Raw genomic sequence first — 17,817 nt, forward strand, 5'->3', positions numbered from 1 at the left:
CCTGCAGGATTAGGTGCAGATGTAGAGCTGCTGAAAGAGCTAGTGTAGCCAGAGGCACTGAAGGACCAGGCACTAGATGAAGGCAGCGTGGCGTTCTGAGATGTTGGGGATGACCCTGCATAAACAGCAAACAAGCAACTAAAGAAATGGAAAATGATTTAAATTAAATCTTAAGATGATTGTCCCATTTGATGTCTTTTGCCGTGAAACGTTTGAGAAAAAAAACAAAGGAATGGGGTGGGGATGATTATCAGTGATCTCTTATTATTGATTAAATTCAATTTTCATGAATGCAAAGCTTAAAGCATTTCAGGTTTAACTGCACCTCTTCATGTTTGTGAAAATGCAGAATAATAACAAAATCAAAAATACCTAATCCATTCTATTTGTCATCATTGAGCCTGTCTTGCTGTTATAAAAAATTATGTGAAACATTTTAGAAATTAATCCTGAAGTGGAAACACAGTTGCATTTAAGAACTTTGTCATATTCTGCTTAACAATGCAGTTACTGACAAGTTGCTGCGACAGAGACAGTGAATGGTCTATCAACACTTGCAACAACTTCTGTAAGTCCCCAGTAATAAGCATGTAGCCTCTATGGTATACACTAACCCACACTTCAGCAGAGTATCTGCACTACACACCCTGGGCAAATCATGGCAAAAAACATACTCTCCATTCCAAAATCTAGAGTGATTTACTGCTAGCAAGTGCCTATAAAGGCAGTGTTTTATTCCACTTAACTGCCACAGCTAAGTGCATATGGACCGAGCATATGGTCTTTTACAGTAGGGTATATACCCATGAGTGTCCAGATTCAAGAGCTGTGTAACAAATTAGTGCTCTTGTGGGGTAACCACTAGGTAGTATACCAGTGCATGAAGTGTAATACCCTTTGAAGAAGCATGCAGCATTATAATCAGAATGAAGTTTATTAACACTAAGATACAGGTATACCATGAAATATGTTGTTTTGTGACAGAAGTCTGATGGCAGAGAGAAGAAGCTTTTCCTCTCCAATGGCAGTAACGAGAAGAGGGTATGTCCTGGATGGTGAGTGTCCTTAATGATGGATGTCACCTTCTTGAAGATATTACCTCTTGAAGATTTCCTTGAGGTCAAGGATCCAGTTGTAATGGGTGGTACAGGGGCCCAGGTTTTGAAATTGGTTGTTTAGTACTGAGGGAACAATGATGTTGAATGTCAAGTTGTAATCGATACAGCTGACCAACATAGGTTTTACTGCTGTCTATGTTCTCCGAAGCTGAGTAGAGAGCCTGTGAGCTGTAGATCTGTTGTGGCAGTAAACAAACTGAAGTGGGTCCAGGTTGCTGCCCAGGCAGGTGTTAATTCTAGCTCAAAGCACTTCAACACCGTAGATGTGGGTGCTACTGGACAATAGGCGTTGAGGCAGCTCACCCTGTTCTTCTTGGGCACCAGTATGATTGATGTCCTTTTGAAGCAGGTGAGAACTTCGGACTGAAGTACTAAGAGGTTGAAGATGTCCGTGAACACACCAGCCAGTTGGTCGGTACAGATTTTCAGTATTCTGCCAGGTACCTCGCCAAGGCTCGACACCTTATGAGGGTTCACCCTCAAAGGAATGTGTTTACATTAGCTTCCGAGACCGAATACAGATGCTTGTGGATTTACACAGGTGTAATGTTATTCTCCCTTTCCAACCGTGCATAGAAGTTGTTGAGCTCAGCAGAGAGTGAAACATCACAGCCAATTATGCCATTGGGTTTCACCTTATGTCCAGGTTAAGGTTAGTAAATTATGAGCATACCTCACTGATACCGGAAGCATAACGACACTTGTGGGCTTCTCCAGCACACAATATATGCAAACAATATATTTCAAAGTTCCAAGTATATTTATTAGCAAATTATGTATACAGAATACAACTCAAATTTGTCCTACAGGTAGCAATGAAACAAAGAAACATCATGGAACCCATTCAAGAAAACATTCAATGCGCGATAAAAGAACAAATTGTGCAAATAGCAAAAGGGAACAACACACTGAATTTCAAGTATCAACCAAAAGTCCAGTAGTATTCAGTTTAGTTCCGTGTCACATTGCTAACCTAATCAAGCCTCTACACAGAGCCATTCTTCACTGAAGTGCCCTAGTCCACAGATTGTCCCGATCAAACCGCTCAAAACAGCAAAAAAGGTAAACAGAATCTAGAAATACATGCAACATGAACCTCAGTCACCCAAAATGAGTCCATAGTGTCATCGATCAATCCTTGCAGCATGGAACCCAAGGCTCCCACACTTTCCTGTCAGCAGTTAGCAAAGGGGAGAGGAAGATTGATCAAATACAAGCAAATGGCACCAAATACCCGCCCATCCATTCTCGTACTTGTCAACATCAACCTTGCTTGACGACAAAATTGGAGAGAAGTAATGGAGTGTATCATCAGCTCACAACTCGTCTCCAGGCCACACACTTCACTAAAAATCTCACTGAATTTCAGAAACATCAAAGTGCTAAATCGCTCAAACGGCCCAAAACACACCACCAAAATGTAACACACAGGTTCCAATCGCACATTGCTTATTATTAGCAAAATCATATTAAAAAGCAGTTTCATGAGCTGTCTGCAGGATGTTGCCGTTGGTTGTGCTGTTTGTTGGCACCATCTTGCCAATACATTTCACTATATGCTTCAATGTACATGTGACAAATAAAGTTAATTTTATCTAAGTAATGTTACAGCTGACATGCATCTGGTTGTGTATTCAACTTCAAATGGAATTACCTATTCATTTTCATGATGGCCTTCTGTATGTCCTGTGCCATGTAAGACAGTTGATTTTTGTGTTTTGCATCTTGACTCTGGAGGAACGTTGCTTTGTTTGGCCGTATTCATGTGTATGGTTGAATAACAAACTTGAAGTTGGACTTCTTGTAGGGCTCTGGCTTGCCAGTCTTGAATGCTCTCAGCAGCCTGAGGAACTCCTTCTGGTTTGGGAAAAGTCAGTATGTTCTTAAAGGCACACACTCATCCACGCAGGTCTTCATGAAGTTGGTGACAGCTGTGGCAGATTCATTCAGATTCAAATGATGAACGTCTGAATATAATCCGGTCAAACGATTCAAATCAGTCCTTTAAAAAAAATCCGTCACGTCCCTTTAATATACCCTTTGCGGTCTTCACCAGCAGTGCTGCAGTCCTCATTTCTCTGACTATATACTGGGAATAGAAGGATTGCCAGGTGATTGAACTTGCCAATATGCGGTGTAGAATGGCACAATAAACATTCTTCTTGGAGGTGCAGTAGTGATTGATTGTGGCAGCTCTTCTGCAGAAGACACATTGGTGGTAATCTGTCACAGAGTTCAAGCTAGCCTGCTTGATATCCCCTGCAATAACCAGAAAGGCATCAGGGTGTGCTGTCTCATGACTGCTGATTACAGAGCTCAGCTCCTTTGATGCAAGCTTGACATTTGCCAGGGGTGGAATATACACTGCTATCAGGATGAGAGAATAGAGAACTCCCACAGTAGACAGAACAAACGACACTTGGCCACCAGTGTCAAGTTTCAGGTCAAGGGAGCAGGACTAAGACGGAACAGCCACATCTGTGCACCATGTTGAGTTAATAATGAAATGTTAATATATTCTTGCAATGTACACACACACACACACACACACACCCACCCACCCACCCACCATTTAGTGGCCATTTTATATAACTGTGCATTACAACAGTGGTGTGCAGAAGATCAAGGTTTGACATATTGCGCATTCAGAGATGAAGTGGATGGGCTACAGTAGCAGAAGACCACAGCAGGTTCTACTCCTGTACCAAATAATGTGACCACTGACTTATATCTCATGAAATAAACAAAGATATTGGAGCAGAAAAAGGACATGTACCCCTTGAAAGTACTACAAAATAATGATAATTGATTTTCCACTTCAACTCCACTGTCCTACCATGTAGCAGAAATGAATCTGGAAACCATAGTTAAATTTCTGGAAAATAATTAGCAATTTTGTTACAGGAAAGCTTAATTTCTGCAAAACATTTGAAAACTAGTCTTGTCCTCATAGCACAGTAATGGTATACATTTCATCTCTCAAGCTTGTTTTGTTATTCAAGAGATCAGTGATTTGAGGTTTTAAACATATACCTGTAATTTTCCCATGTCCTTCAATTTTATGCTTGTGTATTAATAAACTCAGCTTAACAATATGTACACAATTTCAGCAAAATGATTTAAGCAAATTTACCAAATTATATACAAATACATTTAATAGTTTTGAAACCAAATGAAATAGATTTCAAAAGAAAAACTCTGATGCAAGGAATGATAATATTCATTGCATAACTTATTTCCACATATTTAGAGCATTTGTTTCACTTTTTAGTTCTTAAGGAATACAAAAGTTAATTTCCTTGTGCAAATGACAATAATTTGTGTATTTTGCTTTCTTACCTCCACTCCTGTCCCTGAGCAGATAGCGATCCACATCCCGGATAGTAGTATTGATGGAAGGTCCACTTGGGACACTCCCAGGTGTAACATTAGGGTCAGTCTCAGGGTCAATATTCTGAAGTCCTTTCCATGGCTCCCCAGGCCGAAATTCTTCAGCAGTTAGAAAATAGGCATTAGAATAGTAAATTACTTTCAGTAGTTTTGTAGACATATACATTATTGCTTAATTGTGAGGTTTTATTAGTAGTTTTTAAAGAACTATGAAACTAAATAATTAAAAAAATCAATGTTTCATGTACATCTGACTTTTCATTATCTCAACCTGAACGCAATGGCACCTTGTTGGAGTACTGCCCAACTACCAGTCCCTCTTTGAAACTTCCTAAGAAAGCTCATTGAGATTTAGTCACATAAGCTATAATGGTGAATGTTGCTAGGCTTTTCAAAAACTGGGAGCTTAAAAATTTCTGATTCAGTTTAACCCTGAAGTCCATACAAGAATACTACCAGCAGTGATCATTGTATTGCAATCAAGCGAGAAAAAAATCTTGATTGAACAGGAGCACAGAAGTAAACTGCCACATTAACCAAGGTGAACTGAGTTAACAGAGACCAGGGACTGAAACCACAACTACTCTAGTGTGCCTTGCTCTGTAGTTACAAGATCACAATGTATCGTTAAGCTGAGTGAGGTTCTCAACAATGACATTTTGAAATATTACACAATGTAGTTCTTATTGCATAGCTATTATGTTGCAATCTACATAATTACTTTTTAGAAAGCTATTAAATTATTTGAATACATTTAACTACAACTGAGTGGCTGAAATTTTTACTTCATTTAAGGCCTGAAAAACTCACCGAAATTTTAGATTTACAGTTTTACTAATTTCTGCAAGTATGGAATAAAGGTTTCGGCTTTAGCAGTGGCACTTTCTGTGCAATAAGCTGATATAAAGTTACTGGACATGGACTTGAGCGTTTACAATTAGCTACTGCATAGTATTACCCATAAACAGAAATGAAATAAGTTACAAAATTACTTCATATCTGGGACAGATAAAAAGACCAGTACACACAATACTTAGAACTCCATTGTTAAGGCTCCTACAATGGCCCTGCAAAACCATTAACACTTGCAGCCATCAGTTTTGCTAATTTATGGAAAGTATAGACAATAACATTAAATACAAATCAGTCTTTTAACCATCACAAAGAATATATAGTGGCTACATTTCAAAACTCCATTCAACCACAGTGGCATTCTGAACAGAAATGCACCTTAACGTGCTTTACACACAATTTGTTCAGTTGCCATTATCCTATAAAATATTTCAAACATCAAGTTTATCCTATTACTATTTGTTTTAACACTGGTAAAGTAGCACTTTTTTTTAAAAAAGATACCCTTTTATTCCATATCGCAATATCGAAAGAGCTGCTCATTGGCTTTCCTTTTGTAAAAGCAAAGTTGATTTACAACTGGGTTATAAAAAGAATCTAAGTTGTACATGCATTAGAAATAATAAAATGGGGCATTCAGACACAGTGAATTTAATAAACTAATTTATTAAAAAAGATGAATCTAACAGTTCTTAAATTATTAAGACAATAGATAAAACAATGTTGCATCAAGCTAGTTTACCAGGATATGCTTACTGCATATCTTGGTTTAGTTCCTCAAATTTAAAACGTCACAATGCCCATTTCTCAATAAGAGGCATATTAATTTACTATGAAAAATGGAACAGCAAATATTCATGTGGAAATGTAACCCAGTTATAAATGTATATCCGGCATGCTCAATTTGGAAATAATCCCCAGCAAATAGCTAGATTCAAATCAGCAGGTCAGCATTTTTTTTAATACAGTTATGTTGTGATGTGATTGCATGCACTGGAACCCCAAAGAGAATATCAGTCAAGACCAAAGCCAAAATGTTAGACTGTTACTAAGTTAGCTTCTCTGATATATTCCAGCTGTGTCTTCAGAATTCTTTACAATAATTATTGTCCATTTAAGGTCCTAAAGCATGGATTAACCCCAAAGATATTAAAGGGGGAAAATGAATGACATATTTCTTACATTATTTTTCAATATTTGCACTACTAAGCAAAGCTATTTTGACACATTTGGCAGCTCTTTTCAATTTACTAATTTCTTTCAATGTGTAATAAATATACAGGTCTTAGTTAAACACAACATTCTTAACACCTATTTTATTTTTGCCAATCTTTGGGGTTTACCTGGTGGCCAGTTAATGTTGGAGCCATTTGAGATCTTATCGGCAGGGGATTTGGCACGTGTCCAGCTATCACTGACTGGTACCGGTGGACTGGCTGGTGACTCACTGCTGGTTATCAGATCATATGGACTGTAGGAGTCCTCAAGGGAGGGCTTGCTTGTTGGACCAATATTGAGACCTCCAGGGATAGCACCTGAATATGTGTTAAGTGGGACAGAAAGGCAAGGTCATGGATATAAAAACATTTTGCTATGGTCCTGACTCTGAATCTCAGCAGTAGCTAAATTAGACCCAGTTAGTTAAATAAATGCCGAGGTAATTCAGAACGAGTCTTTGATGATCTATCACTTCCTTTATTACAGCATCAAAGCTCTTTAGAACTAAACAAATTTCACAGGCAAAGTAAAACAAGTTATCACAGATTACTCTGAAAATACTGCAACTGAAAAATGTTCTGCGGCCTACTGCTCCAATTGAAATGTGCAAAGAAAATTCAAGGGATTAAAAATACATGTTACATGCTTTCAAGTTTGTCTGCCGTTTTAGTTGAATGTGTAATACAAGAAAATGAGTTGGATTGATGACGGCACTGAACCAGTGTGACAATATGACGGCGTTGAATTAGTGTGACAATATGACGGCTTGTTTAATTCAAATTTTAATTAACCACATAGCATGCTTTCAGCATTTTAAATGTGTATATATAGATTCTAGAGCCTTTTAAGAAGTGACGAAATAAATTGGGACCAAACCTAATTTCTAAAATTTTGAAAACTAACAATTATATTCTGCCTTTCTCACAGAGAATTGTGGAGATACCAAAATAACTTTAATGCCAACTGCCCAATGAAGTATCTTGGTCAGGAAATACTCTGCCCTTTGGGGCTCTTACCATGCTTGGTCTGGTTCTGCTCCAACGATAAGGAATTGCTGCTTAAATTTTCAATAGAGTTGGGGTGGGTCCACTGCCTCAATCGAGATTGGGCTTGAGCCGGATCCTTCATGGATATACCAGCATTTAGTTCCATGTTGCTTACATTCATATTTGGGATCAATCCAGCTGCAAGTGAAAAGCATATTAAAACAAAATAATGGTGTAGTAAAACTGATGAAAATCATTCCCTTCACACATCATGCACATTATTTCATCATTGACTCTGTGATCTCGACAGGAGCAGCTTCAAGAACTTATCTAATTTTTTTTAATGTGTAGCTATGGTATCCTCTTTGTTACACACCTCTTGGGGGAAACTGGCAGAAATCCCTTTTCTCCACTGGTTCTCCCCACAGCACTGCATCTCTGTATGGCCTGTGTGAGACCAAGCACTGGGTGACTGGTATTATGGACACAGACACTCAGTGGGGAGATTTGAGGCTCAAAGTTGCATTGCAGTTGGCAAAGATAAAAGCCATTGCTGTGGATTGGTACTGATTGTTCCTCGTGTTCAAAGACCACCTGATTCTACTATTTCCTTCATACTTTTACCTTGGATGTCATAAAATCACCTCAGCTAGAGGTTTCTCTATGTTAGCATGCTCAGTGGTGGTCCCCAGCCGCTGATTTTAAATATCATCACACACAAGTCTCTGGGTTGGGGAATGCTATGCAGCCAGATGAGGGGATTCAGAAGCTTCTATCTTATCTAACTAGCTTTAAGAAAAGAGCAACAATAGTTGGTACCAGAGAAAGAATCCAGAATCAGTTTCTAGAAAAATAAAACAAATCAATGTAGAAAGAATTTGAGATCAAAGTTTGAAAAATGACATGGATTTAAAAGAGGAATAGGATTATAAGAAATGCTTGCTAATGTCCAATGTTCACTTTAAAGATATATGGTTGGTACGAACAGTGACAAACAAGTTATTTTTATTTTTCATTGCAGGATCATATGAACAGCAACTAGTTTAAGATTAAATCAAGTTTCATTGAAATTAGTTGTGGGTTAAGCAAAGTTGACAGAGGGATAGAGGTGAATGCATCACCAATGTATTTTCCCAAGTTTGATATTTTGTTGGCAATGTACCTACCCAAGGAATATGCAGGGAAAGAATTGGGTGACGTTTGTTGCTCTTTGGTCTGCAGGTCTGAAAGGCTGGGAGGTGGATGATGACTCAGATTATCAATGGTTACTTTGCCTGCAGATGGGTGCAATGGTGGATGCGGTTGTTGCTGTTTCATAAGCAAGGCCTGGGTCAGCTGCCGCTGGTGTTGTTGGATCTGCTGCTGCATGTTGTTGATTGTACGTGCAACCTATGTGTAAAGAAAAAGTCAATCAGAAATGGTAATAATACGAAATTTGAAGACAAGCCATAATTAATTTCCAGAATCTGATGTAGTCTTATGCTGGAACAAACTAAAAATAAGATGAGAGTTACCTCTTTTTGTTAGGCAATGTATTTTACTGCTTAATAGGTGCCACAATCTTTGGTTGGACACATGTATGACTAGGACACTATTGCAGTTGCACACTTCTAGCACTAGATGGAATTTTACAAGTTTGAGCTGCAGATGCCATTATCAACATTTATAACTACGAATGATTTGAAGTGAGAGTTGAGAAATATAAATGTGGCTTTAACTTTACTATGAAGAGTAACAATAATGTTCTTTAATACTTCAAAAGAAAACATTTCACCTGTATAATCATTAATGATACAATTATAAACTCTCAACATAGGCAAATACCTCCACAGATTGCCTCCCCGTTCAGCTTCCTTCAGTTCACAATGCTGGATATTCTCACAATGCTGTCCTTGTGCACATTCCTGATTTGATATGACCCTCTCCTCCCCCACTAGTAATACTGATTCTGCTTGGATATATTTACTGCTGAGCTTACATACAGTGGCTTTAATAAAAACTGAGGAACTTGAGACCAGTCAAGCTCTGACAATTCTTACTCTTTAATTACTCTGGCTGCTAGTGACCAATGCAGTCACTTTCAGGGCCATTTGAAGAACATGGTTCAACATAGTTCTGGGCTGACTGGCAGACTTGGATAAAACAGATAACAGTCAATCCCAATGTTTGGTGATTAATCCTGAATTGGGTGTTGCCCTAAAGGGAGCCGAAAGCTGAAGCAAGGATCACACAACTTCTGCTAATGGAGCAGAGTCGTGGTTCTATTCTGCCAGAGTGTAGTATCTGTTGCACCTTGTTGCTCTGTAGCTTGAGTCTCATCCCTTCACAGCTCTCTTCTTCTGAAACCTTGGTTCCTCACTTATCATGCAGCATGCTATTCATATAATAGGTTGCGAGGTGAAACTGAACACCAACTATATCCAAAAGCTAAAAATGCAGATACTGGAAATTTTAAGATACTCAACATACCCAACATATTTAACATACTCAACATAAGAGAGAAGTTGCATTTCAGGTCATAGGCCAAATCCATAGCAATACAAAAGAGATCAAGTGGAATAGAGTGAGTTGGATTGTAACTTTAAACATGACTAAAAATATCAGTACCTGGTTGCACATGGTAAAATACACGTTTATTCTGTGTGGCCAGATGTTATTAAGACCTACAGAAAAAGTACACCACTAGATTTGTTAAAATACTGTCAGTCAAGTTCAATACCTATCAAGTATGGAGTGTGTGATCTTAAGCGAATCCAAAAATCCAAAACCTTTATTTTAAAGAGAGAGGGCACAGAGGAGGCTTACTAGAATGCTCACTGAAATGAAAGAGTAACATACGAAGAACGTTTTATGGCTCTGGGCCTACACTGGCTAGAGTTTAGAAGAAAACTAAAACTTGAAACCTACTGAATATTGAAAGGTCTAGGTAGAGTATGTGGAGAGGACACTTTAAATAGTGGGAGAGTCCAGAACCTAAAGTCACAGCCTCAGAACAGAAGGACGTCCCCTGAGAACAGAGATGAGGAGGAATTTCTTTAGTGCAGTGGTAAATCTGTAGAATTCATTGCCACAGAAAGTTATGCAGGCCCAGTCATCAGGTATATTTAAAGGGGAGGTTGAAAGGTTCTTTATTAGTAAGAGTGAAGACAGGAAAACAGAGTTGAGAAGAAAAATAGATCACTCATGATCAAATGGAGGAGCAGACCCGATGAACCGAGTGGCCTAATTCTACCCCTATGCCTTATGGTCTTATAATCTTTAGTGAATTTAATGTAAAGCTGATGCATTTCCAGGATATTTAATTAAGCTTAAATTTTATCTTAGGTAAAAATGTGAGCAGTAGTGCAAGTTATTACTTATTAATTATATTTCCACATTAAAAATCTCAAAGATAAAGTTGCAATCAAGGAAAGGGCAGCTATTTTAAATGTTTGTACAACTCTCTGGAAAGTTCACAAAGTGATGGAAACTGTCATACACAATGAATGCTATTAAGCAGCAACACAAGCATACAAAATTGTGAAATCAAATTAGAAAATCTGGAAGTATTATGCAGAAATATATTCACTGCCATTTTATTAGGTACAGGAGTGGAACCCAGTATGACTTTCTGCTGCCGTAGTACATCCACTTTAAGGTTTGACATGTTGTGCATTCTGAGATGCTCTTCTACACACCACTGTTGCAACTCATGGTTATTTGAAATACTGTTGCCTTCCTGTCAGCTTGAACAAGTCTGGGCATTCTCCTCTGACTGCTCTTGTTAATAGGGCATTATGCCCACAGAACTGCTGCTCACGGATTTATTTTTTATTTTTCCACACCATTTTCGGTAAATTTTAGAGACTGTTGTGTGTGAAAATACCAGAAGATCAGAAGTTTCTGTTATACTCAAACCACCCTGTCTGGCACCAATAATCATTCCACAGCCAAAATGACTCAGACCAGAACTTTTTCCCATTCTGATGTTTAGTCTCAACACAACCTTTTGACAGATCTGCATGCTTTTATGCATTAAGTTGCTGGCGCATGATTAGCTGATTAGATATTTACATTAACAAGCAGGTGTTCAGGTAACTAAAACTGGCCATTGAGTGTAATGATTCTGGTTAATGAACTTCATATGAAAATCTGATTCAAGTTTATTGATATGGATCACTGACTCTTTCTGACTTCATTAATCTGACTAAACCCTGCAATCTAATATTTTTTACTACTAAGCAGCACCAATCCACCAATAAATCACATGTTCAGCTTAGGTTTCACCAAGGAACTTTACAAATCTCAAGTCAGCCTTGCTCCAAATATGAACAACTCCAGCAATGAAGAGAGTGGCTGCTTTTAAATTCTAGTAAAGTTTATGTCAGAGGCAATTTCCTAAACCGGCTGTTGAAGTCACATTTAGTACCAATAAAATTGGTGTGGAAGTTGGAAGCCTCAAGTTCCATCAAACCTTTGGGAAATAATTAGATAACTGCATCAACAACAATTATTGCTCTATGACCAGGTAAAACATGGGAATATCTGATGATAGTGCAACAGTCAATTCTGTTCACAGCCTTTTGAAAAATAATTCAAATTTCACTCTTTTGTAAGTGACCATATTGTAAAAGATACATTGAAAGGCTGTATTCACGTCTGTTCTTCCATACTCTAGTACAGTACATCACTTTCTATAAGATCGCACTCAATCACAATGCTTACTCAAAGGATATTTTTGAAATTTTGGAAAGCATATGAAGAATTTTGCCTATATTGATAAACGGAAGAGAAATTTGAGGTTAACACAAATATGTTAACAGCTAAACAAGTTATTTCTAATGCATCTGTTTATGAATTTTTTTTTTAGCTTAAAAACTAATGAATTTACTGTACATACTTGCTGCTCTTGTTGTCTAATGGTTCCAGAAACATTACGCTGGGCCTGTAACATCTGCTGCTGGAAGAGTAAACGCTGGTAGGCCTGCAAAGACAAAGTACAAAAATTTTTTCTTTCATTTTAAGAATAAGATACCAAAAAAAAAACTGGAACCATTTCAACAATTTAACCTTTCAATGAAATTTGATTTTCATTCAATCCATTCCAAAACATTTGCTGAATGATTAATTCATGTCAATTTCTTCACTTCAAATTGATCAGAGGTTTTAGTAAAATGCTTGCACTAACTGAACCAACATTTAAAATGTATGTTCTTTGGCAAATTCAGTTACATTAAGCTGAAATGATACAGTACAGTACACTGTTCCACGTTAACTTGTATTTCAATCAATTCTACCGAGCAGTTAAGTTTTTTCCAAAAGCCGTAAAACTGAAAATAAAGGACAGAAATTCGGAAAGATCTGAGAATTCATTGAAGTGTTAAACAGGCACTGATAATTACACTGACAGTGTGAAAGATATGGTGAAGTATGGTTAAAGTGATAAATGTGCAAAATTCCTTTTGTTGCACTGCATGATGAAAAACATTTTAACCAAAACTAATGATCTTGTGATTGTAGATCACAGAAAGCTAACTTACCAGCTGCAGCTGATAAAGTTGGTTTAACATAGTCATATGCTGAGGATTAATTGGCGAGGCTAATAGTGCAGGGTTGAGACCCATGTTTTTTGCTGCAAATTGCAAGAGCTGTGCTTGAACCTTAAAGAAAACAAAAAGTAGTAAGAAAACACTACACATTGTGAATTATATGTAGTTATTCGCCTTCTCTGAAAAAAAATCAGAAGCATTTGTACAGCTTTTAACAGTAGCTTAATGATAATTTCAGAACCATGGCTAAGTAAAATAGTTCTGTACCATTTAATTGGCAAAGATAAAATATAAAATGTATCAGAGTTTAAATGAGTTCTATTATGTAATAGTTTGTATGTTTCAAAGTTTACTTTATTCAAACACAAAAGTAAATGAAAAATTATATTTTGAGGCACAACTTCACTATGTACAATTAGGTTACATAATGCATTTATTTCCCGTGGCATTGTATTGAGGATGGAATAAATTTAAAGACACCACCACATATTAACTGAGTACTTCACGCTAATATTTCATGGCTTGCAATATCACACACCTGAGGGGATAGAAACTGAGGCACTTGAGCACGAAGACTAGGCTGGGATGAGTTAAGAGGTTGCACTGGCGGCTGCTGTTGCTGCTGCATGGTCCTGGCTTGTGCTGCTCCGCTATTGCCAAACATACCTAGATTGCCACTCTGGCAATTAATAAAAACAGCAACTTATCAGGCAAGTCTGAATTTGTTTTAAAATAAGTTGGTCTCAAAGGAATCTGAGAAATCAAACACAACACGTTCCATTTTTGTTTTAAATGGAATTTGCTTAAGTATTTTAAATGTTTTCATTTTTAATCAAGTTTTTTCAATATTTTTCGAAGAAAGGTTTTTCTTAAAGGATCCAGTGATACCAAAACAATGAGTAGTTTTGGATGCTTAACTATATGGTTGAGATACTTGCTCAACTTATTGACCAGCATAACTGTTTCTGGTTGTCATTTAAAAAATAGTAATTTTGGCAGCAGTGACTTCAAATTTGAAGGTAGAATTACTGAAGTATGTAACTTCCTAATAATTCAAAACATGGGACTGGAGTTTCAAGTGAAAAATCTTGTAAGTGACATTAGTTTAGTGTGCAACATAATTTTACAAGAAGAGTGAATGTTCTTAGTATAGTGACAAATTTAATTCCCAGAGGACTTTGTACATCACAATAACCTTACCAACAATTTTTGTTTTGTAAAGGAAAGGGGAATATTACAAACCACTGACTGGACATTGCTTTCAGAGGGCAATAAAGAATCTTTGCAATATGATCACTTATACTGACTTCTGAAAACAAACCTATTCTTCTACTGCAAAGTCACAAAATGGATTTCAGCAAAAGAAAAATTATGACCAATACATTAAGTGTGTAATTTGCAATATAAACTTCACTTCTAACATTGAATATTGGAATAGCTCAGTCCTAATAGAATTGTGCATAAAATACAGATTCAGAATGAACTAAAATACAAACAGGAATACAAAGGGAACTTATTTTCTGAGGATTAATGAAATCCTGTTGATCTACAGGATGTGCGCAAGATATAACTTTTTAAATGAGCCTAGATGGTTTCCTGAGGCATGTAATCAGAAATGACTAAGCTTGAGTAACAGAACCTTACAGCATTGAAACAGAACATTCAGCCCAATTCATTGAATCCTCATGCAATTTGCAGTTTACTGATCAAGCCTCTCAAATCCAAGACATTCATGTGTATTTCAAACAGTACAAGTCCCAGCACTGATCTCTGCCAGGCACCACTAATCAGAGGCATATAATCCCAAATAAGAATGCTTTACAATTACAAATCACATCAACTATCCTGGCCTCATTAATATACTGTCACTTTTTCAAAGAATTTCAATTAAATTGATCAAACAGGACCTCCTTCAAAACTTCCCCCTGTATCTTTCCTTAGCACTTACATTAGGCCTCAGGTCAATAGCCACCAAGCCTTTCTTAAAAACGGGGATATGTGTCATCCTCCAACATCTGGCAAATCACAAGCCCAACAAACATTTTAAAATCTCAGCAAGAGCTCCAGCCATCTCCTTTGTTGCCTTCCATGGCAATCTAGGATACAGTTTTTCCTCCATAATTCTATACATACTCAGCATCCTTGGCTTACTTTAGAATAACTGTCCAAGTAAGAGTTTGAAAGAGCAATTTTGTTTAACCACTGAAAGAAACAAGCATAGAAGCAGAAGGAAGCAGGCAACTTGCTTTACTTTGGGCTGGTAAACGACATGAAAGCATCTTACAAAAATAAAACAATATAAGGATATGTAATTTATTCACAGTCAGTTTATGGATTATATCTTGATTACAAAAATGTTCAGCAACCTGGAATCCAAAATGCTCAATACTATGAATTAAAACATGCTGTGTAAGAACCACAATACTTTATTTCATCAAAAAAGCCAAATGTGAGAGAATTATTATAAGATAGGGTAGATACCTGATTGCCTAACATAACAGTATCAACTGGGTTATAGCAGTTATTTTATAAACAGCCATCCTTACCTGTCTAGAAGAATTCAAGTTTTGCATGCCCAGCCCCGAGGCAATGGCACCAAGGGCCTGATTAGGGTGTGCACTGTTTGAAAGGGCGAGCTTCAGGCTTGGTGAAGGCAAAAATGGTGAAGTAGGGGACTCTTCCATTAGGCCGCCATCCTGATTGGAGAAAGATAGGGTGAGCTATGCAGTGCCAACAAGGGCACAGCATTATGTGGCAGTGGAATGGTAGCCAGAATAAGGACAGAGGAATTCCATAGTTTAAAGAAAGAAAAAATGGGTTCAAAAGGTTGATGGGAAATGTAGGTTTGGAAAAGTGAAAGACAGAAAGAAATAAAGAAAAAACAAGGTTAAAGTGCATGACTAACAACTTTGCATGTTAACAATGATTTATATAGATTAAAAACACTATAGGAGTAAAGTAACAACAGAAGACAAGACAGTGGTGATAGCATGTTCACTAGCTCCACCTCAAAATATTACACTCAACCATTAACCTTAAACTGTTTGTAGTAATAACCACTGCATGTTACATCACTTAACTGAGATTTTGGTGAACTTGGTTCTATCCATTAGCTTCATTAATGAGAAAATAGATGCTATATCTTTGGACAAATGCATTGCTATTGAATTGAAGAATTCAAAGTCTATAATCTAATTCAAGTATTACAATTATGCAGAAAATGTAATTTTTTTCTGCAACACCCGAAATAATGCCTCCTCTTGACTAACTTGATGGAGGAGCTTTGAAACATTTGCCGCACAAACACCTGACTTATCAATATTGAATGAAAATTACAAATATAGGTATATTTGCATATTTATGATGTCCTTCACATCCATTCTAGGATGCCTGAAGTGCTTTACAGTCTAGGAAATAGTTTTGAATCAGTTACTACTGTAATGTTGGAACTGAGGTAGCCAGTTGTATCTGGAAGGTGCCTCAAAATATGACAATAGGATGGATGTATGGAAGTGGAGCCAGCAGTTTTGCCAGAGTATCAAAGAGTTTGGATAGGATTTCAATGCCTTTTGAGAGGAGGGAGGATCAGGGTGGCTGAAACACAACCTCAAATCCAGTCATCCCAGGTAACGGAACTTAACACTGTTTAGTGTTAAACACTGATGGAATGCTCTGCCTAGCAGTACAGTCATGGTAGCGAAGCCTGGAACTTAATTTAAACTGTAGGACCACAAAAGAATAGAGGTGTGAGCTGGAGAGAGGTCAATCCGACTAAGTGATTAAACAAGGTGTTTCACCGAGTTTGCTAAGAGATGAATCACCATCTGTGATCACTACTCTACTCGCCTCTGAATTAGTGTGACAAGATCTTTTACATCTACCCAAATGGACCAATATATTTGCTATCTGCTAGAAGTTTCTTCCAACTGTGCAGCACTGTTAATGTAGTATACACATACAAGCCTAGATTTCTATCTTCAAGTTTCTGGAATTAGGCTATACTTTTAAAACTTTGCATATATGAAATCCAAAATAAATCAAACAGAAGATCTGTGATTTTCAAAACATGTTATTGTAAACAAGCACAACTTAATAAAATTCATGAACACCCTAAAGTTCATTCCTACTAAATAGTAAACCCATATGTATATACAAATACCATGTAGTAAAATTGACAAACAAATTACAAATAACTTAAGAAACACACGAGAAAACGGTGGAGGTGAGGGGTTTCCTTGAGCTTCCAGTAATTCCACCCCCCCTTCACTGTTCCTCATTCCTGTTCTTCCCAGCTCTTTAACTCACTCCCTCCCTCCCTCTCCCCTGATTTCCACCCATTACCTGCAACTTTGTACTTCTTTCTCACATCCCTCCCCTACCTTCTTACTCTGACTTCTCCCCTTCCTTTCCAGTCCTTTTGAAGGGTCTCAGCTTGAAATGTTGATTGCTCACTCTTTTCCATTGATGGCACCTGGCCTGCTGAGTTCCTCCAGCATTTTGAGTGTGTTACTTTAAGCATTTACTAAAATAAAATGCTCAGTGACTCTTTCTGGTGATGTTCTTAAAGCTTTGATTTTTATGTTTTTAGATTACTGAAATTAATCTGTCTAGAAAGCTTCATAGGGTCTGTGTGACAGAAACACATTCATAATGTGTTAATCACACTATGATCTGGTGAGTATAAAATTATCAATCTGTTTTACTAAAGTGTTTAATTCACAACTT

At 37.3% G+C, this 17,817-nt stretch overlaps 1 protein-coding gene across 6 annotated transcripts in view; it reads right to left on the reverse strand.

Annotated features, from left to right (window-relative positions):
- The window catches only part of tnrc6c1 (trinucleotide repeat containing adaptor 6C1), a 120,378-nt gene that overhangs the window by 19,098 nt on the left and 83,463 nt on the right, over positions 1-17,817 (reverse strand). For 2 of the 6 annotated variants that reach the window (XM_059948647.1, XM_059948652.1), the window contains 9 exons: positions 15,639-15,812; positions 13,631-13,771; positions 13,084-13,203; positions 12,444-12,527; positions 8,731-8,953; positions 7,595-7,762; positions 6,704-6,895; positions 4,458-4,607; positions 2-115 (listed from right to left, as the gene is read on the reverse strand). In XM_059948647.1, coding sequence (XP_059804630.1) covers positions 2-115; positions 4,458-4,607; positions 6,704-6,895; positions 7,595-7,762; positions 8,731-8,953; positions 12,444-12,527; positions 13,084-13,203; positions 13,631-13,771; positions 15,639-15,812 — 1,366 coding nt within the window. The remainder of the gene's footprint in view (position 1; positions 116-4,457; positions 4,608-6,703; positions 6,896-7,594; positions 7,763-8,730; positions 8,954-12,443; positions 12,528-13,083; positions 13,204-13,630; positions 13,772-15,638; positions 15,813-17,817) is intronic. The other 4 variants (XM_059948648.1, XM_059948651.1, XM_059948649.1 and 1 more) reach the window with 4 other exon arrangements.

This window comes from Hypanus sabinus, chromosome 23 (genome assembly GCF_030144855.1).
Source record: "Hypanus sabinus isolate sHypSab1 chromosome 23, sHypSab1.hap1, whole genome shotgun sequence".
Classification (NCBI taxonomy): Eukaryota; Metazoa; Chordata; class Chondrichthyes; order Myliobatiformes; family Dasyatidae; genus Hypanus; species Hypanus sabinus.